Source organism: Colossoma macropomum, unplaced genomic scaffold, assembly GCF_904425465.1.
Source record: "Colossoma macropomum unplaced genomic scaffold, Colossoma_macropomum, whole genome shotgun sequence".
Lineage (NCBI taxonomy): Eukaryota > Metazoa > Chordata > Actinopteri > Characiformes > Serrasalmidae > Colossoma > Colossoma macropomum.
In genome coordinates, this window is record NW_023494810.1 from 22,720,231 (window position 1) to 22,747,909 (window position 27,679).

At 38.4% G+C, this 27,679-nt stretch overlaps 1 protein-coding gene across 4 annotated transcripts; it reads left to right on the forward strand.

Annotated features, from left to right (window-relative positions):
• Positions 1 to 223: 223 nt before the first annotated feature.
• ikbke (inhibitor of nuclear factor kappa B kinase subunit epsilon) lies at positions 224 to 24,686 on the forward strand. 4 transcript variants are annotated; one of them, XM_036559280.1, is made up of 22 exons: positions 224 to 577; positions 864 to 949; positions 2,338 to 2,438; positions 2,576 to 2,713; positions 3,003 to 3,138; positions 4,542 to 4,723; positions 5,102 to 5,262; positions 7,330 to 7,440; positions 7,763 to 7,942; positions 8,182 to 8,378; positions 9,861 to 9,919; positions 10,027 to 10,118; positions 10,272 to 10,373; positions 12,137 to 12,197; positions 12,297 to 12,409; positions 13,426 to 13,502; positions 15,827 to 15,866; positions 15,957 to 16,058; positions 17,731 to 17,827; positions 19,119 to 19,210; positions 20,514 to 20,585; positions 22,064 to 24,684. In XM_036559280.1, exons 3-22 carry the CDS (start codon positions 2,349 to 2,351, stop codon positions 22,125 to 22,127), a joined length of 2,166 nt encoding a protein of 721 aa, XP_036415173.1. In that variant the 5' UTR covers positions 224 to 577; positions 864 to 949; positions 2,338 to 2,348; the 3' UTR covers positions 22,128 to 24,684. The 4 variants fall into 4 exon arrangements, with proteins under 4 accessions (XP_036415173.1, XP_036415174.1, XP_036415176.1 ...); XM_036559281.1 differs by having other exon boundaries at positions 12,140 to 12,197; XM_036559283.1 differs by lacking the exons at positions 224 to 577; positions 864 to 949 and having other exon boundaries at positions 2,342 to 2,438; positions 22,064 to 24,685.
• Positions 24,687 to 27,679: the final 2,993 nt, after the last annotated feature.

The following is a 27,679-nucleotide window of genomic DNA, read 5'->3' on the forward strand; positions in this document are numbered from 1 at the left end:
TCGTGCTCAGCAGCTTGCGAACAGCGCTGGCATTGTTAATTAAACCAACTCCTGCTGCTCAAACTCAGACTCCTTCCTGCTTTACACGTCTCTTAAGCCAATTACGATGAAAAAAAACGAACTCTGAGCATTTCGACTCTTAGAGTCCTTGGCCAAGGGTCGACTCCGTCTCCCAGACGTGTTGGAGCTGAAGAATCGATTCTTTTGGAATCGACTCCCTGTCACTATAGAGTACAACGCTGCCAGTCAATGTGCTATAAAAAGCACATGAAGGATATTTTTCCTTTTATAACACGAATAATTTGTCGGTTTTCTTCTGGGTTCCTTTATTCCGACATTGTCTCACACTGAGTAAGACGTAACTGTATCTTTGACGTCGAAACGCATACCTCTATCACAACGAGGAAGTTGCTGCCTCTCAAACTGAAACCAGCCCAGTCTTGTGTGTGTGTATGTGTGTGTACTGTCCTTTGCTTTGAGAGTGTCGCCAGCCTACATGGAGAAGCTGCTCCTCGTTTCTGTCGCGGGCTCCCCTGAGGGAACATATCTCCACATCATACTGGCTTAAAGTACAATGGTTTGTTTCTTTCCTTTCGCTTCTTAGTGTCAGTCTCGCGTGTAGGTCACAGCTGGTGGGTAAATGGGGGAAGTTGAAAAAGATGTGTAACATATTAGCTAGCACCTCACACTAGAAGTGCTTAAAACTGCCTGGAAGTGTAGAGTTTCTCGCTATTTTTACCACACGTAGAAGAACATGACAGAGAACCAGTCATACTTGAAGTAAATATGAGTAAAAGGGGTGTCCTGCTTTAACCTGTTAGTAAAACTCTTTGTCAGAGCTGAGCATTGTTTACTTTTCACAGGTCATGGGATGAAGTTCTCCGTTTCCTCTGAATAGTGGATAGTGAATGAACGGAGAGCTACAGTGTCACTGAGTCATAAGTTAAAGGTACAGTGAGATTGCTACCAGTTTTGTGATTACTGCAGCATAAAGTATTTGGTTGAAGTGTCTTGAAGGGAAATTCCATCGATTTTTCTAAATTTTAGCATAATTAAACGGTTGAGATGTAAACAGTCATTCAAAGTGGTTTGATAAAGCTACCTACTCAAATTTTTTCACACTCACCAAATCAGCATTTACTGAATCAGCATTATATCACCTTAAGAACATCAACAAGATTAGAGATTTCCAGACTAAACCAGACCTGGACAAACTCACCCATTTGTGTATTTCTAGATAGTCTCTTAAATGGGCTCCCAAAAAAAGACAATTAAACAGCTTCAGCTGATTCAAAATGCAGCTCAAAATGAGTCTCACTATGAGTAAGAGAACACATCACTTCCATTTTTAAATCCTTACACTGGCTACCAGTATGATACAGAATATAAAGTACAATTACTGCTTAATAAATGGCTTAATAGTGTCATTAAGCCATGTATACCCCCCTGACACTGGACACTTTTTACATCTGGGCTGAAAACATTCATATTTGAGCAGGCTTTCAGCTCGCTTTAAAAGCACTTAGAATGACTGCAGTGTATGAAAGGTGCTATATAACTAAACTTGCCTTGCCTTGCCTTACTGGGGTAGTGATAGGAACCAGAGAAGCCAGATATAACCTGTATTTATTATCCAAAATGATCATCCAAATGCTTGCTGAGTTTTTATATGTAATGTTGATAAAGATAAGGGCACTATTTTTCCTTACAACGCCCTGCAAGTACCTCTCCACGATGAAAACATTTTAAAAAATATGTTTTAGGCCCGAACCTTATCTCAAAACTATCGTTTCAGGCATCAGGCAACATACTGATAACCATTTTGTGTAATAACTTGAGAGAGCTTTTAGAAGCAGTAAACTCTGAAGACCCCTGGTTCCTGTCACTACCACTGTGAACAATTCTGACTTGGTGAGTTTCACTACAGCTGAGCATTTCATGTCAAACCACTTTGATGTCTTATTAACAAATTCATAACCTATAATTAATTTAAGTGACTCCCATGTTAAGGTCTATAGTAATTTTGTTCTTATTGTGACTGAAACACAATTGAGAGGTTGAATACATGAGGTTGTACATATATGGACTATGCCATAGGTTCATGATTTGCATTTAAAATGCAAAACAACTACGATCATGACTAGTCTGCTGTCAGACCTAAAGGTGAGTTGAGCTTTCCAAGCCACATTGACGTGTAGGTCCTCTGTACACAGTGTTCGGTTAAGCAGTGAGCTGAGTATTTCTCAATACCTTTTCCTGCTTTAGAGCTTAAGGAATGCTTTTAGAGATAATGTGCTCACAGAGAAAAAATGTATGAGGCCTTGTTCTTCTTGGCAGGGGGGACCACCATGACGGCAAGTACGGCGCACCATCTTTGGTCCCTTGAAGACATTCTTGGTCAGGGAGCAACAGCAAGTGTCTACAAAGCACGAAATAAAGTATCTGAACTCTTTCATGCTTTGATCTCTTGTTCTCAGACATTGAAGTGGTGTCTTAGATGTGCTGACCTATATACAAACTCTGCTCAGTGTACAGCAAGTGACTCAGATGTTGTCTTCCCTCCATCTCTTTAAAGAAAACAGGTGAGCTGGTTGCGGTAAAAGTTTTCAACATGGCCAGCTACAGCAGACCGTATGAGGTCCAGATGAGGGAGTTCGAGATATTGAGGAAGCTGAATCATGCCAATATTGTCAAACTCTTCGCAGTGGAGGAGGTGGTTATCTGAGGGGCTTTGTGACGTTTCTCAGCCCTCATCTTCTAGTATGTGTGTGGCTGCGTGGGTGTGTGCTTGTTTCTGATTGTCTGCTTCTCATAGTGTTCAATTTTCCGTGACCTGTTTATATCTAAATGCTGGGCCCTGATTGAATTTCAGACAAACAAACAAATGAGATGAGCTGAATTCAGGACATTACGTCAGTCCCACACAAGCATCTGTATTGAAGTTTAATTAAAATCCCATCCCCGTCTCACTTCAATTTGCTTTTGTTTTTGTCTTTTGAAAGATGCACATGAACCCCAAGCAGAAGGTTCTGGTGATGGAGTTTTGTTCAGGAGGAAGTTTGCTGAGTGTGCTGGAGGAGCCGGAGAATGCCTTTGGTCTGCCTGAATCAGAATTCGTAATAGTGCTGCAGTGTGTAGGTAAGCATATCACCATCATAAGAAAACCTTGTGTCTCCAAACTCGTGACTTTACATGAGAATCATGTCACTTCAGTCACTGAAATGCTAGCTAGTAGAGCAATATTTGAGCAACATTTGTGACTTCATTCAAAGTCACTTAGATATTTTTTCTCTAGTAACAATTAACAACAGCTATATCTGGACCAAACTAAATTATGTAACGTTTAATAAAAGCTCTGAAATGAATTATTATTAATGTATAAAATCTCGAAAAGGTAATTGAACCCTGACATCAGAATCGAAAACATATCAAACCTCAAAATATGTGCTGGTAATTGCAAATGGTATTAAAAATGTAATTATAAAGTTTTAATATGATCACAACCGTATCTTTAGCTCTACGTCAACCAAGTTTTTATTATACACTACATGGCCAGAAGGATGTTGACACATGAGTATCAAAGCTATATAAACTTACTGGACCAAAACCATGAGTGTTAATATGAAGTTGGCCCCCTTATTGTGCCTAAAGCAGCCTCCAGTCTTTTGTACCCATTTCATTAAAACAACATTTGTGAGGGCAGGCACTGATGTTGGGCGAAGGGGCCTTCCCCATACTGTAGCCATAAAGTTAGAAGCACATGATTGTCTAAAATATCTTAAGCATTAAGATATAGTAGCATTAGCATTACCCTTCACTGGAACTAAGGTGCCTAGCCCAAACCATAAAAAAACAGCTCCAGACCATTATCCCTCCTCCACCAAACTTTAATGTTGCACTCTGCATTCCAGTAGGTAGCAGTGTCTGGGCATCCTCTAAACCCAGATTCCTCCATGAGACTGCCAGGTAGTGAAGCATGCATCATCTTTCTAGGGAACACATTTCCACTGCTCCAGAGGCCAGTGGCGGTGTACTTTACACCTCTCTAGCTGACGCTTGATATTGCACATAGTGATCTTAGTCTTTGCAGCTGTTCGGCCATGGAAACCATTTTCTTGATGCTCCCAACGCACAGTTTCTCTGCTGATGTTGCTTCCAGAGGTAGTTTTGAACTCTGTAGTGAGTGATGCAACAGAAGAGTTTTACATTTATAGTTGCTGATCTCATCAATACAACCCATTCTGCTGCCACTGTTTGTCAATGGAGATATAATCATGCTTGGAGATGCATGGCTGTGTGCTTGATTATAGTCACCTGTTAGCAATGGGTGTGGCTGAAACACCTAAACTCAATTATTAGGAGAGGAGTCCACATACTTTTGGCTATATAGTGTGTATACGCAAAGCTGAACTGTAGATTTAGTAGTAAACTGACATCAGCATTAGGTCCAACAATCTTGATGTGGTAGAAATGGTCTGTGACCTTCTGAGAACGTCTCAGTTTTGCCATTGATTGGGCATCTCTTTGTTTCACAATCGTAGTTCATGGCATGAACCATTTACGTGAGAATGGGGTGATCCATCGAGACATCAAGCCAGGCAACATCATGAGACAAGTGGGTGAGGATGGGCGCTCGGTCTACAAACTCACAGACTTCGGCGCTGCTCGTGAACTGGAGGACGACGAAAGTTTTGTGTCCATATACGGCACAGAGGAGTACCTGGTGAGACCATCACTGTTTTCTACAAAAGCACTTACAGATTTGCCTTAATTGTTACTCTCTTAAAAGATTACAATTCTTCTAACCTGTGTTCTTTGTGGGTGTTTCATTACATTGTAGTTGATCACAGTCAGCTTTTAAATTAATTTTCTGTTATCTCTTACAGTATTGTCTGTCTCTCTCTCTTGTTAAATCCGCTTATTTCTGTGCCAGTAAGACATCAAAGACTGCGGATTAAAACTGAGCTAGAATCAGTCTTTCATTTTAAAATCCTTACCAGTGTAATCATACAGACAAAAACAATCCTACATCAGCATTTATCCTTTGAAATGCTAATGAATGTGGGAGATGGCTCTCACTGATTGCAACTGTTGTGTGCAGCATCCAGACATGTATGAGCGGGCAGTGCTGAGGAAGCCCCAGCAGAAGACCTATGGAGTGACAGTGGATCTCTGGAGCATAGGTGTCACCTTTTACCACGCCGCCGCTGGCGTCCTGCCTTTCATCCCATTCGGCGGCCCTCGCAGGAATAAACAGATCATGTAGGCTTTGTGTGTACAAAGTTACAAGGCTGGTGGGAGATCCGAGTCTGATGTCTGTAATACATCTAACAAAGGCTCAAAGACACTCCAGCACTGTGCAGAAGTGATAGACCACCCTTTCACTTACTTTATTTCCAGCCAAAACAGCCATTTCGTTATTTATTTTTCAGCATCAGTAAATAAGTGGAAAGCCTCAACAGCTACATATAACATTATTTTTTCAGTATTTACTCTGTCTACCCTTCACCTTCATTAAGGCTTACATTCTTTTTGGGAGACTTGTTTTAATTTTCTCTGCAAATCTGCAGGGATATTTTTCCACGCCTCCAAAGTTCAGTCTTAGAAATTGGTTGCATTTTCTGCTTCTCACGATCCAAACCGATTCAGTGATGTTGAGGTCTGAACTCTGGGGTGTCCAGCCCATTGTGCTGAGAAGACCAGCAGCTTCTTTGTTTGATTTAATTTTTTTTGTCTATTGCCTTTTCTCAGTAAAGGTTTCTTAATAGCTACACATCCTTTCAGACCCATAGTCTTGATTTGTCTTCTCACAGTGGAAGGATGGACAAAACACCTGTGGATTTTTCAGATCTGAAGAGTGTAGCTTGATTTTCTCTCACATATAAAAGTTATAAGTACTTTTCATCTGGTAGTGAGAGTTTTGGTGGTCTACCAGGTCTTGCATGGTTGTTAGGAGTCCCATTTTCTCTTAGTAATTTTTTTGAATGTCAAATGAAAAATGAATAATTTGTACTCAATGGCCATTTTGACAAGGAATTAGAGAAATTAATGACCTCTGACCTTTGCACAATAGCCAGTTTATTAGGTACACCTGCATTGTACCTGCACTCATAGGACATTTTGTCACTTACCATAATGCTGCACTTGTAGGTTTACAGTTACAGACTGTAGCCCATCTGTTGCTGCATAAATTTTCAGCCACCATCTGTCAAAGGAATAGGACCACCATAAGACCACCACTGACCACATATTATTTAGGAAGGATTAAACTGACAAAGGATAACGTCTTGCTATACAAGAACTGCACGTGTGAGAAGAGCGCAGAGTGGAAAGATTATCCAGTCTAAAAAATGTTTGGAGTGTTGTTTGAAAGCAGTTTTTGATTAAGAAATTTTCAAACCAGTTTGGGTCTGTTTTTGGTTTAAAACCTTGCTGCAAAGTGGCCAGTAAGCGTACGCAGAATTTTAAAGCTCCAGCAACACTACTTTTACCAGGACAACAGACTCTCACATACCAGGACCATGTCAGTGCTACTGCTGTGCTGAGAATGATCCACCACCCAATCAGTATGTGGTCAGCAGTGGTCCTATGGTGGTCCCTTCTATTGATGGATGGGATAAGGGGGGCTGATAAATTGTGCAGAAACATATGGGCTACAGTCAGTAATTGTATGCCTAAAAAAAGTGCATATAGTAAGTGTACCTGATTAAAAAAGAGCATTACATATACCCTAGTCAGATTGCACTTCCCACTCAGAAATAGATTGCACTTGTGCATGTCCACAAATGGCCACTTGTAGAGGGAAGCAGTGCATTTCGGTTCTATGCTAAAGCCGTCAACAGTAGCACAGTATGCTTTGGCAGCTCAAACTTAATGAACATTGTTTAGGTATAACCTCTGAAGATCAGCTAATGTGTTTAACAACCCTTAAAATGGCAGTGGGGATTCCCCAAAAGGAGAGGTGACGAGGCAAATCAACAAAGGCATGAAAGGCCATTGTCTGTTAGCCTATATTAATTTAACTACTTATCATAGTGGTCATGTGAAAACCTGGTATCTGCAAAATGGTAACAGTACAGAAGAAGGAAAAAAACATTGTTAACTTTAATTGTAAGTTAATGTAAATAGATTTTGTTCAAGTAATTTTGAACCACTGCTGTCCATTCATCATGAAGTGAAACTATAAAAGGCAGCTGGTACTTTCAAATTGAGTCCCATGACAAAAATGGAGAGAGAAGTTTTTGTCCTAACAGTAATGTTACACTAGCAAGTTCATATTTCCCAGTGTCTGTTTTGTCGTTACATAGTAATGATCTCTGTTGTCGGTAGGTATAAGATCACGACTGAAAAGCCTGAGAGGGCCATTGCAGGGGTCCAGAAACTGGAGGATGGAACCATAGAGTGGAGCTACCAGTTGCCTCACTTCTGTCAGCTTTCAGAGTGAGTGTTTCAGATGATTATATGTGGTTCAGGAGTGCTCAGCACTGATGTTGCTGAATTTTCATTTCAGACTTTACTCCAACACCTAATCCGGCTTCTTAAGATCTTCATGGATGTTGTAATATCAGAAACAAAAGCGGTTTGTTGCCAATACTATGACTGAAATGTTTTTAGAATTATTAAAACTGTAACCTCCCCTAATACATAATGTTGTATTTTACTAAGAGCTCCATGCTGCGTCTCTAATCTCACTCATGATTTAATATGTCACAAGTGAAAGTCTCATCCCTAAAATCATCGGTGAATGTTTTATGCCTTGTAGGGGGTTGAAGATGCAGCTGGTACCAGTGCTGGCCAACATCCTAGAGGCCAACCAAGAGAAGTGCTGGGGCTTTGACCAGTTCTTTGCTGCTACCACGGACATACTTCAGCGCGTCACAGTCCACATCTTCTCACTTCAGCAAGCTACGGCACACAGTATCTATATCCATTTTTACAACACGTTAGTATCCTTTTTCTTCATTTGCTGCCACTAGAATATATATGTACTTGTTAAATGCCCAACTGTCATCCATTGGTCCTTTAACATTTATGTAATTTTCTATATTTGCTATTTTAGCCACACGTTTTGGTTTAGTTCTAGTACATTCCAAAGAATCTCCACTTGTACAAAAGCTCAGTTACTACCAGTGTAAACACCTGTCCACACTTAAACAAGCTTCGTCTTCCATTTCAATCTAGGGCTTTAATCTTCTTTGAAGAAGTTCAGATCCGGACAGGAATTGAACCAGAATTCCAGCAGTACTTGTTTCAGGGTCACCCTCTCCCCTTGGAGCCCAGCATGAAAGTGATCAATCTACCGTCCACCACTCCAGACCGACCCATTTTTCTTCTCAGCAGACGACCTGAGAAGATCGCAGCACTGCCTCTTAAAGAGCGTAAGGGCTGAATTATTTTCTTTTTATAGTGCCTGATGAATCAGCTTATGCTGTCCGTGGCTTGTTCTGACTGTAGTACAGTGGGTTCACACAACTTTTGCTTACAAATGAGGCACACAAATAATAGTAGGAAAGTAGCAATAGTAGGATAATAACAGAGATATTCAAACCTTTTCATTCTAAAGCACTCTTGCTAGTATTTTGAGAACTTCAGGGCCCCCCTCAAATAAAACAAACAGGTCAAATGATCCCATTTGTCCAGAACTTTTGTTGTCTGCTATTAACTGGTTTACAAAATAAAATAAAAAGCAGCGCATGACAATAACGGCTTTTCCTCTATTCTGCACTTATGAGCCCAGATTATTTATTATCATATTACTGGTCACAAAGAAATCGTTGACAATGTTAAACAAATTGGATCCGGTAGTGCACCTTTAATTGATTTGCAGAATAAAAAATTCTCTTTGACACAAGTACAGTCAATGTACTTCATGTAGGCTATCAAATGCACATTATTTGCCATGTCTGTAGCCTCGTTCAGCTGGACTGTGATGCATGTATTGGGTAATAAATTGTTTGTGGACATTTTCTGACATACATGCTATTCGCCAAACCACTGTAGTGTCAGACAGCAGTATGATTTTCAGCTTTTCAGTGTCACTGTCGCCAAGCATTGCCCTACACATGTTAATAGCTATGGGGAAAACAAGAATCACTTCTACTGAACATGACTTTTTTGCCTTTGAAATATGGTATGCAACCTCATATGGCACTTTTAGAGGACGTTCAGAGGAGCTTGTCGCAGTTTTGATAGCACCTTTTTTTTATGACTTGGCTGTTTAAATATTTATTTTCTAGCAGTTTTCTTTCCCACTGTCACCCACAAACAAGTCCTTCCCCACAGTTTGAATACCTCCCGGATAATAATTTTGAGTTTTGCTTAATTGTTGTATACACAATAGTACATAGAATTTGTTTGAAAAGCACATTTTGCCACATAGATGACCATAAATGATAAATAAAATTTGCCCCTGGTCAAATTATGTTTTTTTGATTTTGTAAATCTATGGTTTTCAACCTGTGGGCCGCACCCCAGCACCCCAATGGACCTCACAAAATTAAAACATATAAAAATGTGGCCTGTGCAAACGTTTTGACGTTATATTTTATGTTTTATTTTTTTTCTCCAAATGTTGCTCCAAAATTTGCACAACAATGTCATATTTAAGTTTTTCTCTGTGTAGGATGTGTCTTATTTTCACCTAAACAATCAACAAAATGTGTAATGTGACTGAGGGTGTTTAAACTTTTGCATGTGACTGTGATTAGTCTATGTGTGATTAGCTTTTTTTTCAAATGCAGTGAGACTTATGATCAGCTAAGATTTGAGTTGAGATTGTTAAGACTGTGTCATTGTCATAAGTCTGTGGGTTCTTAAAGTAGCCATCTTTCCGCCTTCTCTTTTGGCCTTGCGTGCTCCAGCGAATACTCCACCCATGCCCACGAGGTTTGATGTCATAGCAGACCACGCTTTCTCAAAGGTGAGCAACAAGACCTCCTTTACACTCATCACTCTGTCTGAAGAGAAAATAAATAATAATGTGTGTCTACAGTGCACGGTTAGATAAACCATTGTTCTTCTCCAAAGACCATGGTAGGGGTGATCCATCAGTACGTGCGAATGGCGCGTGTCCTCATCAAGCACAGGGAACTGATTCTACAGGGAGTCTACAGCTATATGTAAGTAGCCAAGAGGGGTGTAGTTCTGTATACGTTTACACTGTGGAGAAAGTAGTCCAGTCATATGTTTTGCTTTTACTCATGCATCAGTGATGGGCCTTCTCATGCCTGTTTATCTTTGGTATCTCTTCTTTTCTCTGTGCTCGTTTCCAGTGAAAGTGTGCGTATCGAGTGCAATAACACAGCACACAAGATTGCTATGGTGAACATGAAGCTGCTCTCCTGCCTGAGCACAGAAGAGACACTGCAAACACTGTGAGGACACTATGAAACTATGAAAAGTCATTTGCTATGCTCTGTTTTGCTACAGTGTATCTGACAGTATTGCACTGTAGGGTTCATTACAGAATTATAATAGAAGACAGATGCTTTGGCAAGTACATGGAAACACATAAAATGTTGTGAATAGCAATCAGCCGTTTGCTACACATGCAAAAGATGGAGACTGAGTATAATATAGGAATATTAGGGACTGTCCTTAAATATACACTGCATGGCCAAAAGTATGTGGACACCTATATGAGCATGTTGGACATTCCATTCTAAAATCATAGGCTTTAGTATGAAGTATGAAGTTCATACCAGAGGTGATCGGTGGGGTTAAGGTCATCAGAGTCATCATCAAGGTCATCATTTTCTGGATCTTGCTTTGTGCACAGGGGCATAGTCATGCAGGAACAGGAAAGTGTGTTCCTCAAACTGATGCCACAAAATTGAAGGCATATAATTGTCTAACTGTCTTTGTATGCTGTAGCATTAACATTACCCTTCACTGCAACTACAGGGCCGAGCCCAAACCCTGAAAAACAGCCCCTGAGAATTATCCCTCCTCCACCAAATTTTACTGTTGGTACTCTGTATTCCAGTAGGTAGTGTTCTCCTGGCATCTGCCAACTTAGATTCGTCCATCAGACTGCTGGATAGTGAGGCTTAATCCATCACCTACATTCAGAGAACACGTTTTCGCACAGAGTTCAGTGGTACCATGCTTTACACCAATCCAGCCTATGCTTGGCATCACACATAGTGATCTTAGGCTTGTGTACAGCTGCTAGACCAAAGTTTGCGTAGTCTACCGCTTTGTGGCTGAGCTGTTGTTGTTTCTAGATGCTTCCATTTCACAGTAATATCACTTTCTATTGACTGGGGTAGATCTAGCAGGGCAGAAATAAACACACTGACTTGTGGCGAAGCAAAAAGTGAGGCTGAAATACCTAAACTCAGCAACTAGAACCTGTGTCCATTTTTTGGCCATATAGTGTTAAAGTAAGGAGTATCTTTTAATGTAATTAAAGATGACTTTAGAAAAGAGACTGTTTTTTAAAAAATACATAATTTACTGTTGAAAAAACAAAGTAATTCTGAGGGATTTAATGTAAAATGATGCATTTACAGAATTTTACTAACTTTCTCTTTCTTTACAGTGGTGGAGATAGGAACCAGGGGTTGTGATGACCACACACAAATATAGTTTATTTACCATCCAGAATGACCAGTGAGCATACACCTGAGTGCCTTCTGAGTTTTTCAATGCAGTGTTGATAATGGTACAACAGTATAGAATCCAAAAAAAGGTTTTCTTTGGGCACTATTGTGCCTTGCTAAGTGTACCTATAAAAACAGGGTCTCAGGCATCAGGCAGCGTATTTGTAACTGTTTTGTGAAATACACTCTCTGAGAGGGAGCTTTTAGAGGCATTTAATGCTTCAGACATCTGGTTAATATCACTACCACTGTAAACAGTTCTGGTTTTGCTAAGTTTCTCTAGAATGGAGCACTTCATATGAAACCACTCTTAATGACTTTGTTCACATGTGAACAGTTTAATTATCCTGAACTTTGACAAAATTTGTTGAATTCCCCTTTAAAAGTTCTCCAGTTCTCATGTCACACATGTCTGAGTGAAAGTTTAATGGTTGAAGATGTTAATATTGGAAGAATTGCAGTAATTGTTGTGATATTTTGAAGTTTAAGCTTTAAAAGCTTTCAAAGCCCTAAAAGGTTCTCTTTTTGACCAGCAGAGGCCAGTTTCCATTTGAGTTTCCAGATTCCACCGACTACAAACAGAAGCTTCTACTGGTAAGACTTGTGCTGTTGGGGGTGGGCGGGGTTGGGAGTGGATGGGGGTGGCAGGATTGATATATTGGAAGTGTATGTGAGGTTTATACTTTACTCCAGATCCAGGAGAAACTGCCAGTCTATGGCAGCAGCATCAGAGAGTACCAGAACAAACTTCAGCATCTGCATGTGGAGTTGGCCAAACACTCAGAAATGCTGGCTGAGGACAAAAGGTACACACATTAAAGTCATTACAGCTACTATCAGAACATTTTTAGAGCTTCATTGGATATAAAAGGCCACATTAAGTATACCACAGTGCCTTCCTGGGCGAATAACACCCATTCTTAATCTTAGGGCATCAGACAGATCAATTTAGTCGATCAATTTGTGCTGAGAGAGGAATATCAGCATACCTAGAGCAGTCTGAACAGCCTAAATAATTGTATTTAAGTAACCATTGCTAAGACTTTGAAACATACCATTCACTTCCTAGTGCACACAGTCTAAATATTGAAAATAAGCTACCAAAACTGTCTGTTTTGAATGAACTGTTTCTGTGATGTCAGGAAAAGTAGGGGCATAGTCATGCAGGAACAGGAAAGTGTGTTCCTCAAACTGATGCCACAAAATTGAAGGCATATAATTGTCTAACTGTCTTTGTATGCTGTAGCATTAACATTACCCTTCACTGCAACTACAGGGCCGAGCCCAAACCCTGAAAAACAGCCCCTGAGAATTATCCCTCTTCCACCAAATTTTACTGTTGGTACTCTGTATTCCAGTAGGTAGTGTTCTCCTGGCATCTGCCTACTTAGATTCGTCCATCAGACTGCTGGATAGTGAGGCTTAATCCATCACCTACATTCAGAGAACACGTTTTCGCACAGAGTTCAGTGGTACCATGCTTTACACCAATCCAGCCTATGCTTGGCATCACACATAGTGATCTTAGGCTTGTGTACAGCTGCTAGACCAAAGTTTGCGTAGTCTACCGCTTTGTGGCTGAGCTGTTGTTGTTCCTAGATGCTTCCATTTCACAGTAATATCACTTTCTACATTTCAACATTTACATACATCCACCTCTTCAGCCTACAGCAGTTTAGCTCACTCACGCTAAAGTTATGAGGAGCATTTCATAAATAGTCAACACTTAAACTAAATATTGTTAGATACGGACCCTTTTGGGCCAGTTTTGGAGAACTATGAATGAGGTCTAATGAAATTAATTGCCATTTGCTTGTTTCAGCATACAGAAGATGGAGGTTCTTTTGAACAAGATTGTGGCGATTCATCAGCAATATCGGAAAGACAGATCAGCTGGCAGTGAGTATATGTCTGTACCATTGTCGAGCATGGTTTTGTCAACTAGGAGAGTGGTGTGTTGCATAAAAAACTGAAATGTGCATTACAGATGTTATGCATTTAAAATGACAGGCAAAGCAGCAGACAGGATGAAGAATATGACAGAAATGCATGCCAAAATAGCTGGACAGCCCACATTATCACCAGTTACATCAACCAAGAGACAAACAGCACAAGACCATCTGAAAACTATTATATCCAGCCTATTCAAATCACCATCAGGGCAGCATTTAACAAACACAATTACATATATGAAATCCCCAAAATAAAACAATGGGAGCCTAGTAAAATGACACCAGTACAGACCTTAAGTCATCGAGCTAAAAGGTCACAACAACGTCAATAACCAAAATGCATGCAGCGGTAATAAATCAGACTGGTACAATCAAATGAGGTAATGTAAAAAAACTGTAGCATACAATTATAAAACTCATTTGGGGATGCTCAGTAAAACTGGTCTTTGTCCTACTTAAATGTGAATTATATCTGCTTAACATTTAATTTTTCAACATGATCTTTCTAAAATTCATTTAAAATTAGCACCTCAACTGTACTCGCAGGCTACGTTATGTTACATTAGCCATGTTTACTAAACCCGCCATGAGAAGCTTTATGCTGGACAATATATGTGGCCAGTCACTTTAAAGCATTGTGTAACTTTACCACTCGATTCGTCAAGGGTTTTCTTCTGCGCGGTGATTGCCTGAGTGCAGTGAATCTGATGGAGAATTTGGAATCCAAATGGTGCTGTGGTCAGCCCTGCTGCAGAAACAGAGACCACCGTGACAGCTTCCAGACTGGCATTTGCTTTTCGACCCTCCAGCCAGTTTCACAGGCATATGCCAAACAAACATTTAGTATTTAGCAGAAAAAAAAAAAAATTCTAAACTGATGTTTTAAAATAAAATACTTTTCTAAACTGATTTCAAACTGATGTTTGATTATATCTTTATTACACGATGGAAGAGCAGAATGTTTAGGCAATGCTGGGCTACTGTGCTAAAATGTCATTTAACTCTATACAAATACAGTCATAAGTGATTTTCTAAGTTCTGCACAGTTTGGTGAGTTTAACATGTTAAATAAAATGTGCCATAACCTTTGCTCAGACCACATTTTATGTTGTATTTTTCCCAATATGTAAAATTCAGCCAATAAGCAGTATTTATGCATTAGTGTGTGCAGAAGTGTGAGGATGTGTAAACTTCACTTAGAAAATCAACAAAACATGTAATTTGAGCAGGGGTACCCAAACCTTTGAAAAACGACTGTAAATATTTCTCTAATATGCTAGTCCAACACCTAGTACCAATTTCTACATTTTATTAGAAATCTGTCTATGTCTCGGTATCTGTATCAGCATTGGAAGATGTGTACATGGAAAATATTGTATATCAGCATCAGCCCTCAATTCCCATATCTGTACATCTGCATTTAAAATTCTAGATTTTAAAACAAGTTCCAAAAATGCATATAAGTGGATTTGTCTGTTAGGCTCTGGTTTTTACCACAGTAGATAAAAAGATGCGTTATCATCATCAGATTGCCAACTAATCACTACTGATTAGAGACTGTGTTTGATACCACTAAACAAATACTGTCAACAATATTGAAATCCCCAAAATAAAACAATGGGAGCCTAGTAAAATGATATAGTATTGACCAAAACTGATCTGATATTTCTTCTTTAAAAACTACATTTTAAACTGAGCTGTTTTAATTTTTAATAAGCTATGTGTTTTTTTTTTTCTTCTGACACCTGAACCAACATTTTGTGCTTATATCGGCCAGTATTGGCTCATTGCCATTAACCAATTAATCGTGACAGCCCTACATTTCATATGTGATCCCTGTGTAGCAGTGATCATCCTTTCTGATCTCAGTCTAATTCTTGGCAAAAAATTTGTTTTCTCAAGTTAGACTTTACTAGGTATGAGCAGTTGACCCACTTCTGTCAGTGGGAGTGCTGGGAACCCGGTTTTGATAAATCCGGTTGGCCTGGTTCTGAGATTAGTTCTGCCAGTTGGTGCCACTGCAGGAAAGCTCTGCTGCTCAGCCTTATCTAATGGTGCGGAAATGGGAGACTGCAGGCACGCAGGCATGGAGATGGCAGACTTTCTCTTACCCATGCACTGCTCTGCTGATAACATTAGATATGGTTCTCTGGAGAGACCACTTCAGAGCTTATAGGGATTTGATAGGAAAGGACTGAATCAGTGAGAGAAGCATGTCTGGGATTTTGATGTCATGGATTGAAGCTAATGCTTTCTCCTCTTCTCCTCTAGAGCTCAACTACAACGACGAGCAGATACACAAGTTTGAAAAGTGAGTAGAGGATCAGCAGCTCTGATAATCTATTACTGAAAGGATTGCTGTTTTTTGAAGAATTGATCTTCGGCTGTGCTCTCTGTGTAGGCTCAACCTGTCATCTCACATAAAGAAGGTAAAAAAGTTGTTTTGTGATGACTGTCTGCAGAAGCAACAGGAAGTCTGGGCTGCATTGAGGATGTTGAACAGGTAAAGCCTGTAAAGCTTGTGAAAAATGCAGTCACACTGGCTTACATCATTTAACCAGTTATAACTCATTAATGATACAAAGGCAATGGTTATATTGATCAAAGCAACAATACATGAATCAAATATACACTGAGTCGCTGGTTTATTAGGTACTTGCACACCGTGGGCATTTTATCAGGTACTCCTATCTTATAGGTTTACCATTACTGACAGTAACCCATCTGTTGCAGTTAGCCTCCCTCCACCCATTCATCAATAAACAGGGACCATCATAGGACCACCACTGACTAGAGCTCTAATCAGGCCTGAAATTTTGTCTAAGAATTTGGTCCTAGAATTTTTTGTCCAAGCCCGATCCGACCTGAACCACGTCATTGAGTTTTGAGTCAGAACACGACCCAAGTCAAACCAAATTCTATTCAAACCCGACCCAGACCGGCCCATTATCACCTTAAGTGCTGAATAAAATCTGACAGTATCCATGTAGTGACAGTAGTGGCTAATTAGGTAATGTATGAACAAAATTTAAAGCAATATAAAAAATATAAAAAACATTCTGAACTTTAAATGGAAGTTTTTTGTGAAAATATTTTTATCAAACATTTTCAAAACAAAAAACAACAGAACGTAACAGACACACAGTGACATACGAATAAATAAAATAAATTTAAACCAAACAAGGTCCTGATCCATACTTTTTCTGACAAAGTTAACTGCAGCAGACCAAGTGTCCACATTATCAGCCTTTGCTCAATTCAGTCTGGCAGTGGCCTGTAACATAACATCCATAAAATAGTGCAGAAGTGTGGATCTCAAGTGTTTGAAGTGCGGTACTGAATCTACCTCTAAAAGAAAAAAAAAAGCAGGGAAGTTGTTGTTTCCCAGAGATGTTTTATTGGGGGGCACTGCCAGAAAACATGGATTAATGTTCTGATTTGGAATGTGTGGTAAGGGGTTATATAAAATCTATATAAAAAAGTTATATAAAATCTGTGTTTAACTAATTTGTAGTGCAGCTAATGAGCAAAAGATTTAGAGAAAATAATTATATTCCTCCAGATCAAATCCAAGTTTAGATCTGAATCGTTCACAGCTACAGATTTTTGGTATACTGAGCACAGGAGGAGTATTAGAAATGAATTGGTTTTAAATAGGAGATACTAAACCCCAGAATGCAGATCTAGCTTGGAAATAAGCAAAGCAATGGATGTGATAACTTTGAATGAAAGTTAATGGAACACTTTTAAAGTAATTTTGGAGCTTTCAAATTATGTAAGAAGAAAAAAATGACAAAAATGGGGATGAAATGTTTTTGTGTGACAGCAACAGTGTGTGTGTATATGTATATATACATGTACATATATATATATATATAAATATATGGTCTACTGGGTTTTCCCTTGTAATGAGATTACCCTGTTAATAAATAAAGTAATCTCTTTACAGTCTGAGAGAAGGAATTAGCAATTTGGAATTGATTACTTTTCCAATTTGGAATTGATTACTTTTTTATGAGTAACTATGCCAACACTGTCAGACTCAAGATAGGCGTACCTAATAAACTCAAAACTCAGTGTATCACGTGTACTCTGCAGTATTGTGTACATGACATACTTGATGAATATTTTGAAATATGATAAGAACATTAGACTTTGTGTGTGTGTTCCCATAGTACATTGTATGATATGCAGTCAAGGTTGGACCAATTCAGCAGTTTCTTCCTGCAGCTAATAGGGGATCTGCAGATTTGTGAGGGTAATCAGACCAAGGTCAGTCATATGCTTTCTTAAACACAAACTCTCTCACCCTCTCAGTCTCTCTCTCTCTCTCTCTCTCTCTCTCTCTCTCTCTCGTTCCGTCTCTCTCTTATTCATTTTTTCCTGAAGGGATGCCTGTCAGAGGTTTGGGGACACATTGCTTTCTTTTTGAGTGTTGTTTGATTTTCATTATTACTTTTTAATTAAATGAGAAAAATGCCTGCAGATGTTTTGTAACCATAAACGGCTATTTGGTAATACTTGCAGTATGTTTTACAGCACTCTCAGCTTCTTATTTGTAAAAGTGTCTTTTATGGTATGAAGAGTAGATTTTTCCTAAATAATGGTTTGACAGTAATAATGATTTTCCAAACTATTACTAAAACCTCATGTTCAAAATCCAGTGTTTCCCACAGATTTGAAATTCAGGTTGGTGCTGAGGCAGGGAGGGGGTGCGCAGGGGAAGACAACAACTCTAAAGCATAGATAAATGACAATTCAATAACAATTCATAATTCATTCCTTTTAGCATTTTTTAAATAATTGCACTTTTTTATATTACAAATTATCATTACAAATAGACACTGTGTATGTGTGCAAGTTACATTCAAATATTAATAACACCAAGACAGGTTTTGCAGGTTTATTTATGTATATGTGGGAAACACTGAAACCTTTGAAGCCAAAGGTGGTTTAAACAGCTGAAAGATTTCAGTGCTAATGGGTGATAACATCACAACAAGGAGATAAAATGTGTGGGCTTTGGTAAAGGTAGTACTTTTGGCAGGTGTTCAGTTGTGCAGTTTTTGTGAAGAAAAATGGCAATATCTAAACAAAGATCTGTTTATTAAATTCCGTTTTTGCAAACTAGCCAAGAAGAAATGCTAATTTATTAATAACATTTTGGTCAGAGTAAATAGCAAACACTTTTTCAAGCTTTGGCACACTAATGACAGCACTTTTGAGGTTCATTTAGCACAGATGGAGCAGGAAAGAACATGAACAAAATCTGACTGCTTTTAAATGCAGTCCAAAAGTGACTTTACTCCATACTTTGCTGAAGAATGGCGTATTAGCATGCAATTTAAACATGTTCATTTAAACAGGTTCATAATTAAGCTTTATATGTTTCATTAGAATGTAGCCATTTTTGCCATGAAATTTTGCCTTGAACTCACGAAGCAATCTGTATGGTTACTCACAACTATGAGATTCCTATGTTGACTTAAATATTTATGATAATAATTAAAACAGCCTGTAGGGCTATGGTGAATAAAGCACCTTCTGTCTCTTCTGTGTGCAGGTTCTGGAGCGAGTGTTGGTAATAGGTCTTCAGAGACCAGCAGGAGCAGAGGCCATAGACGGGCTGAAGAATAAAGACCACATGATTCTTCGGTGAGTCCCTGGACGAATACCCTCTCTCAATAGCATACATTATATGTCCAAAAATGTCCAGGCACCCCTTCTAATTAGTGAATTCAGCCTCTTTAAGGTGCACACATTGCTGACACAGGCGTTCAGTTGTGTGCACACAGCTAGTATAGTCAGGGTTTGAATTGAGGGGGGGTTAGGGTGGGTCCTGGACCTACTATAAGAGTAAAGGTATGCCCCAAAAAGACAGGTGAAAACTAGGGGGTCTTATTTCCTTGAATAACATTTGAATTTTCTAATAAATTGAATGCCTCATACAGGATGACTGTCTTCCACATTTTCATTGTGTTTAACATGATGAAATAGATTCCTCCCCTGATAAACCGCCAACTACTATTTCGCTACCTATGCAAAAAATAACAGTAGTAAGCGTCACTTATATTGTGAAAATAGTGTTCATCAATACGTAGGTCACCTCATAGTCGGACTTTAAATAGTCGGACTTTCCGGGAGACCCCCTCAAGACCTCTGCCACAATTCAAACCATGTCCTTAACTGCTGCACATGAGCCGAATGTCACCATGCCCAATGCCACGCATCAGGTAGAGGGGTATAAAGCCCCCCAGGATTGCTCTGTGGAGCAGCGGTTCTGCGTTCTCTGTGATGGAGCACCATCCAGTACTATTGGGATGAGTTGGAATGGCATTTGTGATGCAATACTTAGTATCGGAATTGGGCCCATATGAGCAGAAAATGCTGAATTGGATGTTGGGGGAGGGGGAAAGAAGGAATCTGGGAAAAGAATGAATCCGATATGATATTACCACTAATCTAGTACATTGCTTGTAGCACTGCGAAACATAAAGTGAAGTAAAGCAAGTCGCGTTAGAAAATCAGTTACCACATAAACACATAATAATAGCAAGGGTGCTGTAGTGGAATGTTTGAGTAGTTAGACCAAGGTATAAACATACATAATATATTGTAAAATGTTTTATTTTAGTAGTTTTTAAATGATGAAATATGGTCTTTTCAGAAGGGTAAAGGCTGAACAAGCTCCATATTCATATCCTTGATTTCAGAAGAAACACTGGAGAAGCAGGTGTCTGCAAACTTTTGGACATATAGTGTATATGAGCCATTGAAAATGTACAGTAAGAGTCAAATTTTCAGCTCATGCTGTATATGTATCATTATTTCAGTGCCATGCTCCCCTGCTTTTTGGTTTTACAAACCAGCTGTACATGTAGAGGCTACTTCAGAAAACTAAACTTGATTTCATATATACATATTATATCTGTATCGACAGTAATATTTTGTGTTCCAGAATGAAGAGACTGAGAGATGAGATGGAGACAGTAGCTCGGGAGCTACAGAATAACAACCGTATGATAGAAAGGTATAGAATCTTTGAAATCAGTGCCTGTCTGGCTCACACTGTTCCACTTCTCACTCTCAGAATCAACACTGCTGTGAATTCATTTTCATTGTTAAGCTACACCCATTTCCAGTGTTAAGGTACACAGATTTTCCTGATTATCATAAGAGTAACCTAAGTTATGAGAAGAGGGAAGACCATGTAATGATGTAAGCCATTTGATGGAAGTATAATCCTTTCTGTCAGCACAAACTTCAGTAACATTTATTTTCTTTAAGCAATAGAAAATGAGCAGAAGTGTGTTTGATTGCAGACACGAAAGAAGAGTGAGTTTCATTATTTGAGATAACGCACAACATTGAGTGTTTTATCAAAAAGAAGCCCTAAACATCATATGTGCTTTAATATTAGCAGTTCTTTCTGCCACAAAAAGGTCAAATATTACCTTATAGAAGTTATCTAATGTGCCATTTTGTATTTGTGTATGTGTTCAAGTAGAATTGTAAGGCTTAGCTGCAGCATAAAGCAAGTTGTTACACAGCAACTGGTGTTCAGTGGAATGATAAAGTTAATGTGAAAAACTAGGGATGCAACTGTGAAATATTTTCAAATATTTAATATGATCCCAAATATTCTAATATTGTTTAAGAATAAGGAAAGCTAAGAAATGAAAAAGCATTTTTAAAAATCTTATTAATATTTATTCATCTATTTATTTATTTGCTTCACTGAAAATATTACAAAGCAATTGATAAACATCACTGATAAACATTCATCATTAGAGTAAGAAGCATAAGATTATATTTCTAGAGATCCTGTCTAATCTGGCAATGATCTCATTTATTCTCTGTAATAAATGCAGTATAGCATACTCATTTCTCTCCGATCCAAAGGAGTAGGAAAAGCGCTTGGACTGTGCTGGGTGATTAAAACCAACATTATCACACAAAACTGAAATTAGTTTCTTATTCACTAAGTTCTGATTTTTTATTCCACTTTAAATGGTACAGGTGCCAGAATATAACTGCAGCACCATTTAAGGTGGAACAAAAACATTGAAAAAAAAAGCTGGCTATTGGAAAACCGGCATCGACCTTGTCGTTATTGCTTCAAGTTACAGCTCCAAAACAGACTACTGACGCGATATCACCATGGCTTTGACGGGAAAGGACCACTGACCTACAAGAAAAGGGCTAACCACAAATCCATGTGTTTGCGTGACGTGCAGATTATTTTGCTCTCTTTAGATAGCTGCTGATGTGCACTACTGCTGACTCGCTGTTTCTCGTCACACTGATAAAAATTCACACACTGAAGCAGATGCTCATAAAAATGACTGAACGCTATTTGACTTGTGTTTTTATTGTCACATTACATTTTATTGAATATTCACTGCACCCCTAAAAAGACACGCATTTTATTCCTTCTGTCTACATGTTTTAACCTCTTTTTTCAAGAATACCATCTAATCTAGAGTGCACGGTCTTTTGTTTTTACAGTCTTAGAGCATTTAACTCCACGCTGGTGGTGGAGCCTAATTTACCACAACCAAAAGGACCATGAGGACTGTGAAGAGCACAACCTAGTGCCCAAGCTAAAGAACTTTTCACTCACGGAGCCATGTACAGATGGTTAAAATTGACTGTAATAGGGGAAAGAGAGCGAAGATGAAGAAAAAGGAAAAGGTCAGTTCAAAACAAGACTCTGCTGCTTCTCTGTTTCATTTTTACTTTTCACCTGTTGTGAAACTGATTATCGACATCTTGCACTGATCTCAGGACTTCCTGCCACACCAGCAGTTCTGCTGCCTCATCTACAGACATACTGTATTAAATATTGATGCCTCCGAATTCAAGAGTTAAAAGAGTGAAATGTTTAGAATTTCTGCGAAGGAAAGACATTGACGTTGCATGCATTACTGAATCACATTTAAATATACTGGATGTATCTCGTATGCAGGATAGGACATATAAAGTGGTGACTTCTTCGAGTAATGGGCCCAATTGTGAGGGCACTATAATACTGGTGAAGAGAAGTCTTAAATTGGTAATCCAGAGAGCTAGCTCTTCTCAAGAAGGTTTTGGTTGTTTTTCTTACGTATGTACCTCGATACATTGTAAGAACCTTGCGTTTGTGTCGTTGCATGCTCCTACAGTATATGATAGCACCTTTTTCCCGTGGGTTGCCAAAGAGTTGTTGGTCCTTTCAGGCTATGATTTCATAATTGGAGGTGACATGAATGCTGTAATTGATTATAGATTGGACAGATCAACACAAAATTCATCGGTTTCTCAACAACTGGCATCAATGGCTTTGACTAAGTTTATTGAGGATTTAAATCTCCTTGATATTTGGCGTGCGCGTAATTTAGGTGTTCAACATTACACGTTTCTCAATACGCCATAAAACTTTTTCAAGAATTGATTTTTTCCTAGTTTCCAGAAACTTAAACATGTTGGTAGAATCTAGTTCAATTCTCCCAGCAGTATTATCTGATCATAGCCCAGTGGTGGTGGTAATGGATTTAGGAATTAAGGTTAGAAGGTCACCAAGATGGAGATTTAATACTAGCTTACTACAAAGTGAGGGTTTTCTAATGGAATTTAAAACGAATCTACAAGAATTTTTAGTGATTAACAAGGAATCTGTTGAGGATCCAAGGTTGGTCTGGACGGCCACTAAAGGCTTTATAAGGAATTTCTCATCTGCTTTTGCAGCCCATCTGAACAAGGATAAACTTCACAGAATCAGTATGTTGGAACAGCAATGCAATGTATAAAAAGCAAAATTGAATGATTTGTTAAGAATAGCTGAGTTCATTATACATAGAGTTTGACAAAGATACTACTTTTATGGAAGCAGACCTAGCAAGCTTCTTGCTCTGAAATTAAAGCAGTGTGAAAGGTTTGCTACGATAGATTCCATCCACTCTTCATTAAAGGTTTAGTAGTTGACCCAAAGGATATTAATGATACTTTCAAATCATTTTATCAGGATTTATATTCTTCTAGGGGTGACTTTAATACCGAGGATTGTAGACAATTTTTAGATAACCTTGACCTTCCAAAGTTAAGTGAAGTTGATGCAGAAGAATTAGGCAGTCCTCTATCTTTAGAAGAACTACATTTAGCACTGAAAAATACCCCTTAAGGTAAAGCACCTGGACCAGATGGTATTCCACCAGAACTGTTGTTGTGCTTTTGGGATATTCTTGGTCCAGTGTTGTATGAAGCCATACAGTTTGCAATTGAGGTGGGCTCTTTTCATGATCATATGAATGTTGCTATGATATCTTTGTTACCTAAAAAAGGTAAAGATCTTACTCAGTGTGCCAACTTTCGATTTCATTGATAAATTCTGATATTAAATTGTATTCTAAGGTGCTAGCCTATAGACTTGATAAATATATTGGGAAATCAATACACTCTGATACACTCACAACAAGATGCTCCGTGTGCAGTTTTGTCCTTGGACGTAGAGAAAGCGTTCGATAGAATTGAGTGGGATTATCTGTGGATGGTGTTAGAGAAGTTTAGTTTAGGACGTAACTTCATTCATATGATTCGAATTTTATACAATAATCCATCTGCTATGGTCATCACTAATGGTTTACAGTCTCTCCCCTTCTCTGTTTTTCGTGGAACATGTCAAGGGTCACCCTTACCTCCACGCTGATGATATCATCCTTTATATGACTGATATTGCTAAGTCCATTTCCCATTTATTACTAGCATTTGAAAACTTTCAAAAATATGGGAAAAATATGGGAAAATTTGGCTTAGAAAATTAAAATTACTGAATTACTTAATGCACGAGTAAAGGGTTTTAAAATGGTAAATTAAGGTTATACAGTACTCACACTGTAATGCATGCAAAGACAGGATAGCAGATCGATCTCTTTGTTTTCACTCTGTTACTCCAGCAATTATTTTTTTTATTTTATTTTTTTTTTAATAAATGTATGCATATGAGTGCATGTATCTATGTATATGGACACATGCTAGTTTATTGTAGATTTATATTTTAGATTTGTGGTGTTTCTTTTGGATCTTTTGTTTTTGTGTTAATTGTGATGTGTTGGTTTGCCAACTGGGGGTGGGTGGATGGGAGAGTGGGGGAGAAGGGGGGGCGGGGGGGTTCAGGGGGGAAAGCATTTATTTATATCTGTGTTGTCATGTACATTTTGTTTCTGTTTAATATTGAAAATAAAAAAATTGTTAACAAAAAAAAAATTGATGCCTCCACTTATTTAGCCCTCGCAGTGTTCTGATTATTGCCCATCCATGTGTGAAGTGTTCCTGTTTAAATGAATAGGTACTAATTATGTCACATGCGTTGGCCTAATTGATTCTGCCTTTATAGATAACTTTGCAGCCTTGCCCGTTTAATTAGTCCATTGATCCACAGAGGAGAATCTGCGAACAATAAGGAAAGGCAAACCTGCCTGACCAGACAGAAATGTGCTGCGCAGCTTCGATTTGTGGATAGTGATGGAAAAACTACTGCACATTGTTTGATCTAAATGGATTTGGGCTTAGAAGTGGTGTAACAGGACAGAAGATGTGGTCATACCTCAGCACTCCTTCATCTAGGTAGTCTGTGAATTCACGTCCATTAAGTGGATCATTACAAAGGGCTGCTTCCATTTTTAGTTTATTTTTATATAGTTGTTTTCTTTGTTTCAACCTTGTGAAGCTGAAACTTTTCATTTGGATATAATAGTCATTTCTGCAAATGGCTTGTGAACTTGCGCTTACGACTGTCGCATCTTTGTAAGTTTGACGTAGTATTTACACTTTTTTAAAAAAAGATTCAGTCCCTGGTCTATATATGAAAGTTAAGCTGCGCAAACAGTCGGTTTTGAATTTATTTTTTTGTGATGTCACAAAATCCAATGTATTTATATATATTCCTGCATTCAGCCTACAGCAGTTAAACTCCGCCCATTCAGATTAAAGTTATAAGGAGTGTTTTGGGCTGTTTTTTGAATGTGTCACAATACACGGCAGCCGGTCAGCACAGAGGTCACAGCCTGAGTAAATCTAAGGCATAAAGAGAGAATAGAAAAAGGCCACATACAAATGAATTAGGACTGTTTTTATTAGACCACCCAGCACAAATGTCATTAGTGGACATAAAACAAATAGAAGAACAATATCGCCTGTTTAAAATGGAACATATGACGAATGGAGGTTGCACAGGACAAATAATCAGCACCGTGTTTGTGGAAAAAAAAAAGGTTTTAAGCACTTAAGCAAGTGCTACAAGAAAAACAACAGCTGTCCAGCCCATCCAAAGGAAGGTGGAATATCTCCCTTAGGAAATAAACCATTTAACACAATGGGCAACCTCTAGTTTTCAAAACCTAATGAATTCAAAGAGGCAAAGGGGTTTTTGGGAAGTGATGAATAATGTATTATTTTGGATATGATGCTTTATTTTTGGTTTAGCCTTGGGTGGGTTTGTGTGTAGAAGAGAGGACACTGTTTTGGCTTCACGAGGCCGCGTTTTATTGTGGAAACGAAAGACGTCGAAGGGCTGGGTTCCCTCATGCCACAGGCGTGGGTAGTTTTCGAAAGTGACGGGGGGAAATCCTGTCTCTTGAGGGGGAACTACTGACGTGTGGCCGAGATCGTGCTGCGGCCAGGCAGTGGCTGTCTAATGGAAAGTTTGTGAGCATTTCTTGTGGTTAGATCAGAAATATACTACTGTATTTGTCCATGGTGGTAGAGCCATGAGTTCATATCAGATCTTAACAGATGTGATATGAAGTTGCAGTTAGTTGCAACTGAACCCCTAAAATTACTGAATCACAATTCCTCACTTCTCATAACTATATGATATACATGCTACATTCAAAGGAGTTACTGAATAGTCTAGAGTAGTCGCATTATAAGCCTGAAGTTTAAGGCCTAATCATCCTGAAATGCTAAAGCTTGACAAAAATATAAGCCTAACTGTAATGTACTGAAATAAACAGAAGATTGACTGTTGCAGAAGTGTGTAATACAAAATGTTTAAAGTCTTTAACTGTGTGTATGTGTGTGGTAGATTCTGGAAACCCTTTTTGCAATGTTAATAAATATATTGTGTCATATACCACATTCTACATGACTAACAAATGTATAGGTAAAACAGTGACGTTTGTTTCTATCTTTTATATCTGTCTGCTGTGGTCCATCCTGTGTTCTACAATATCTGGGCAAGATACACCCACTCAGGAAATGTCACTCCAGCCCACTCCTCTGGTGAAAGCCCCCTAGACTTGTACACATTTTACTGAGCTAGGACTCAAACTTTTAACCCAAGAACTACATTTGTTATTGTAGTAACTCAGATTGGTGCAATTTTGTATAGCATTAGATGTCTACCTATCTATCTAACGTTACCTACTGCATTTTTTTTCTTAATGTGTCATTTTTGTTCATTTTATTCACAATCAAATGTGGATTTTCTGTTGTTTTTAAATCAGTAGCCCCATGTGACCAAAAGACTAGATTTAATATAAGTATTAAAAACTCACAGCCATATTATTCAGTTCTTCAGATTCATGCATCAGGCATCAGTTTAGAGAACATCCAAAGAAAATGTAAATGTTACGTGTATTAATAAAAATGAATGGAGGAAAAATATAACATTATGAATTCCCTGATGGTCAGATACAGCTATGAGCCTTTTTCATACAACCAATTGCGTTCATTCTTTTCTGAAAGTGAAACGCAGCAGCTTTCTATGGAAAACCCATCCTAGAGGAGAAAAAAATTCCCCTGGAATTTTAACTTTTTCTGTTTCTGGTGGCAGTATGTCAAACATTTGGCTTGGATCTCAAAATAATGACTTATTTTCTCCAAAAATACTCACTCAGTATGACAAAATAATGACTTAGTATATCTTCATGACTTATCCCACAATTACTTATGGATTTGTTTTTATTTAAGAACTCGAATCAAAATCCTGAGAAAGTCAGTAATTAGACTTATTTAAAGTAACTCACTGTTTTAACATACAAAGTCAATAACTTATCAGTCAATATTCAAAGAATGTTAGTCAATATTTCAAGAAACTAAGTTATCATTTTGAGATCTTAAGTCAGTATTTTGAGAAAATAAATCATT

What these genes read in the sequence shown, in the direction of transcription:
- ikbke (XM_036559280.1), top strand. Translation starts at nt 2,349, where the DNA reads ATGACGGCAAGTACGGCGCACCATCTTTGGTCCCTTGAAGACATTCTT. An exon ending in AGCACTGCCTCTTAAAGAGC is followed by an intron (nt 8,379 to 9,860) that starts GTAAGGGCTGAA and finishes TGCGTGCTCCAG; the next exon opens with CGAATACTCCACCCATGCCC. An exon ending in CAGACCACGCTTTCTCAAAG is followed by an intron (nt 9,920 to 10,026) that starts GTGAGCAACAAG and finishes TCTTCTCCAAAG; the next exon opens with ACCATGGTAGGGGTGATCCA.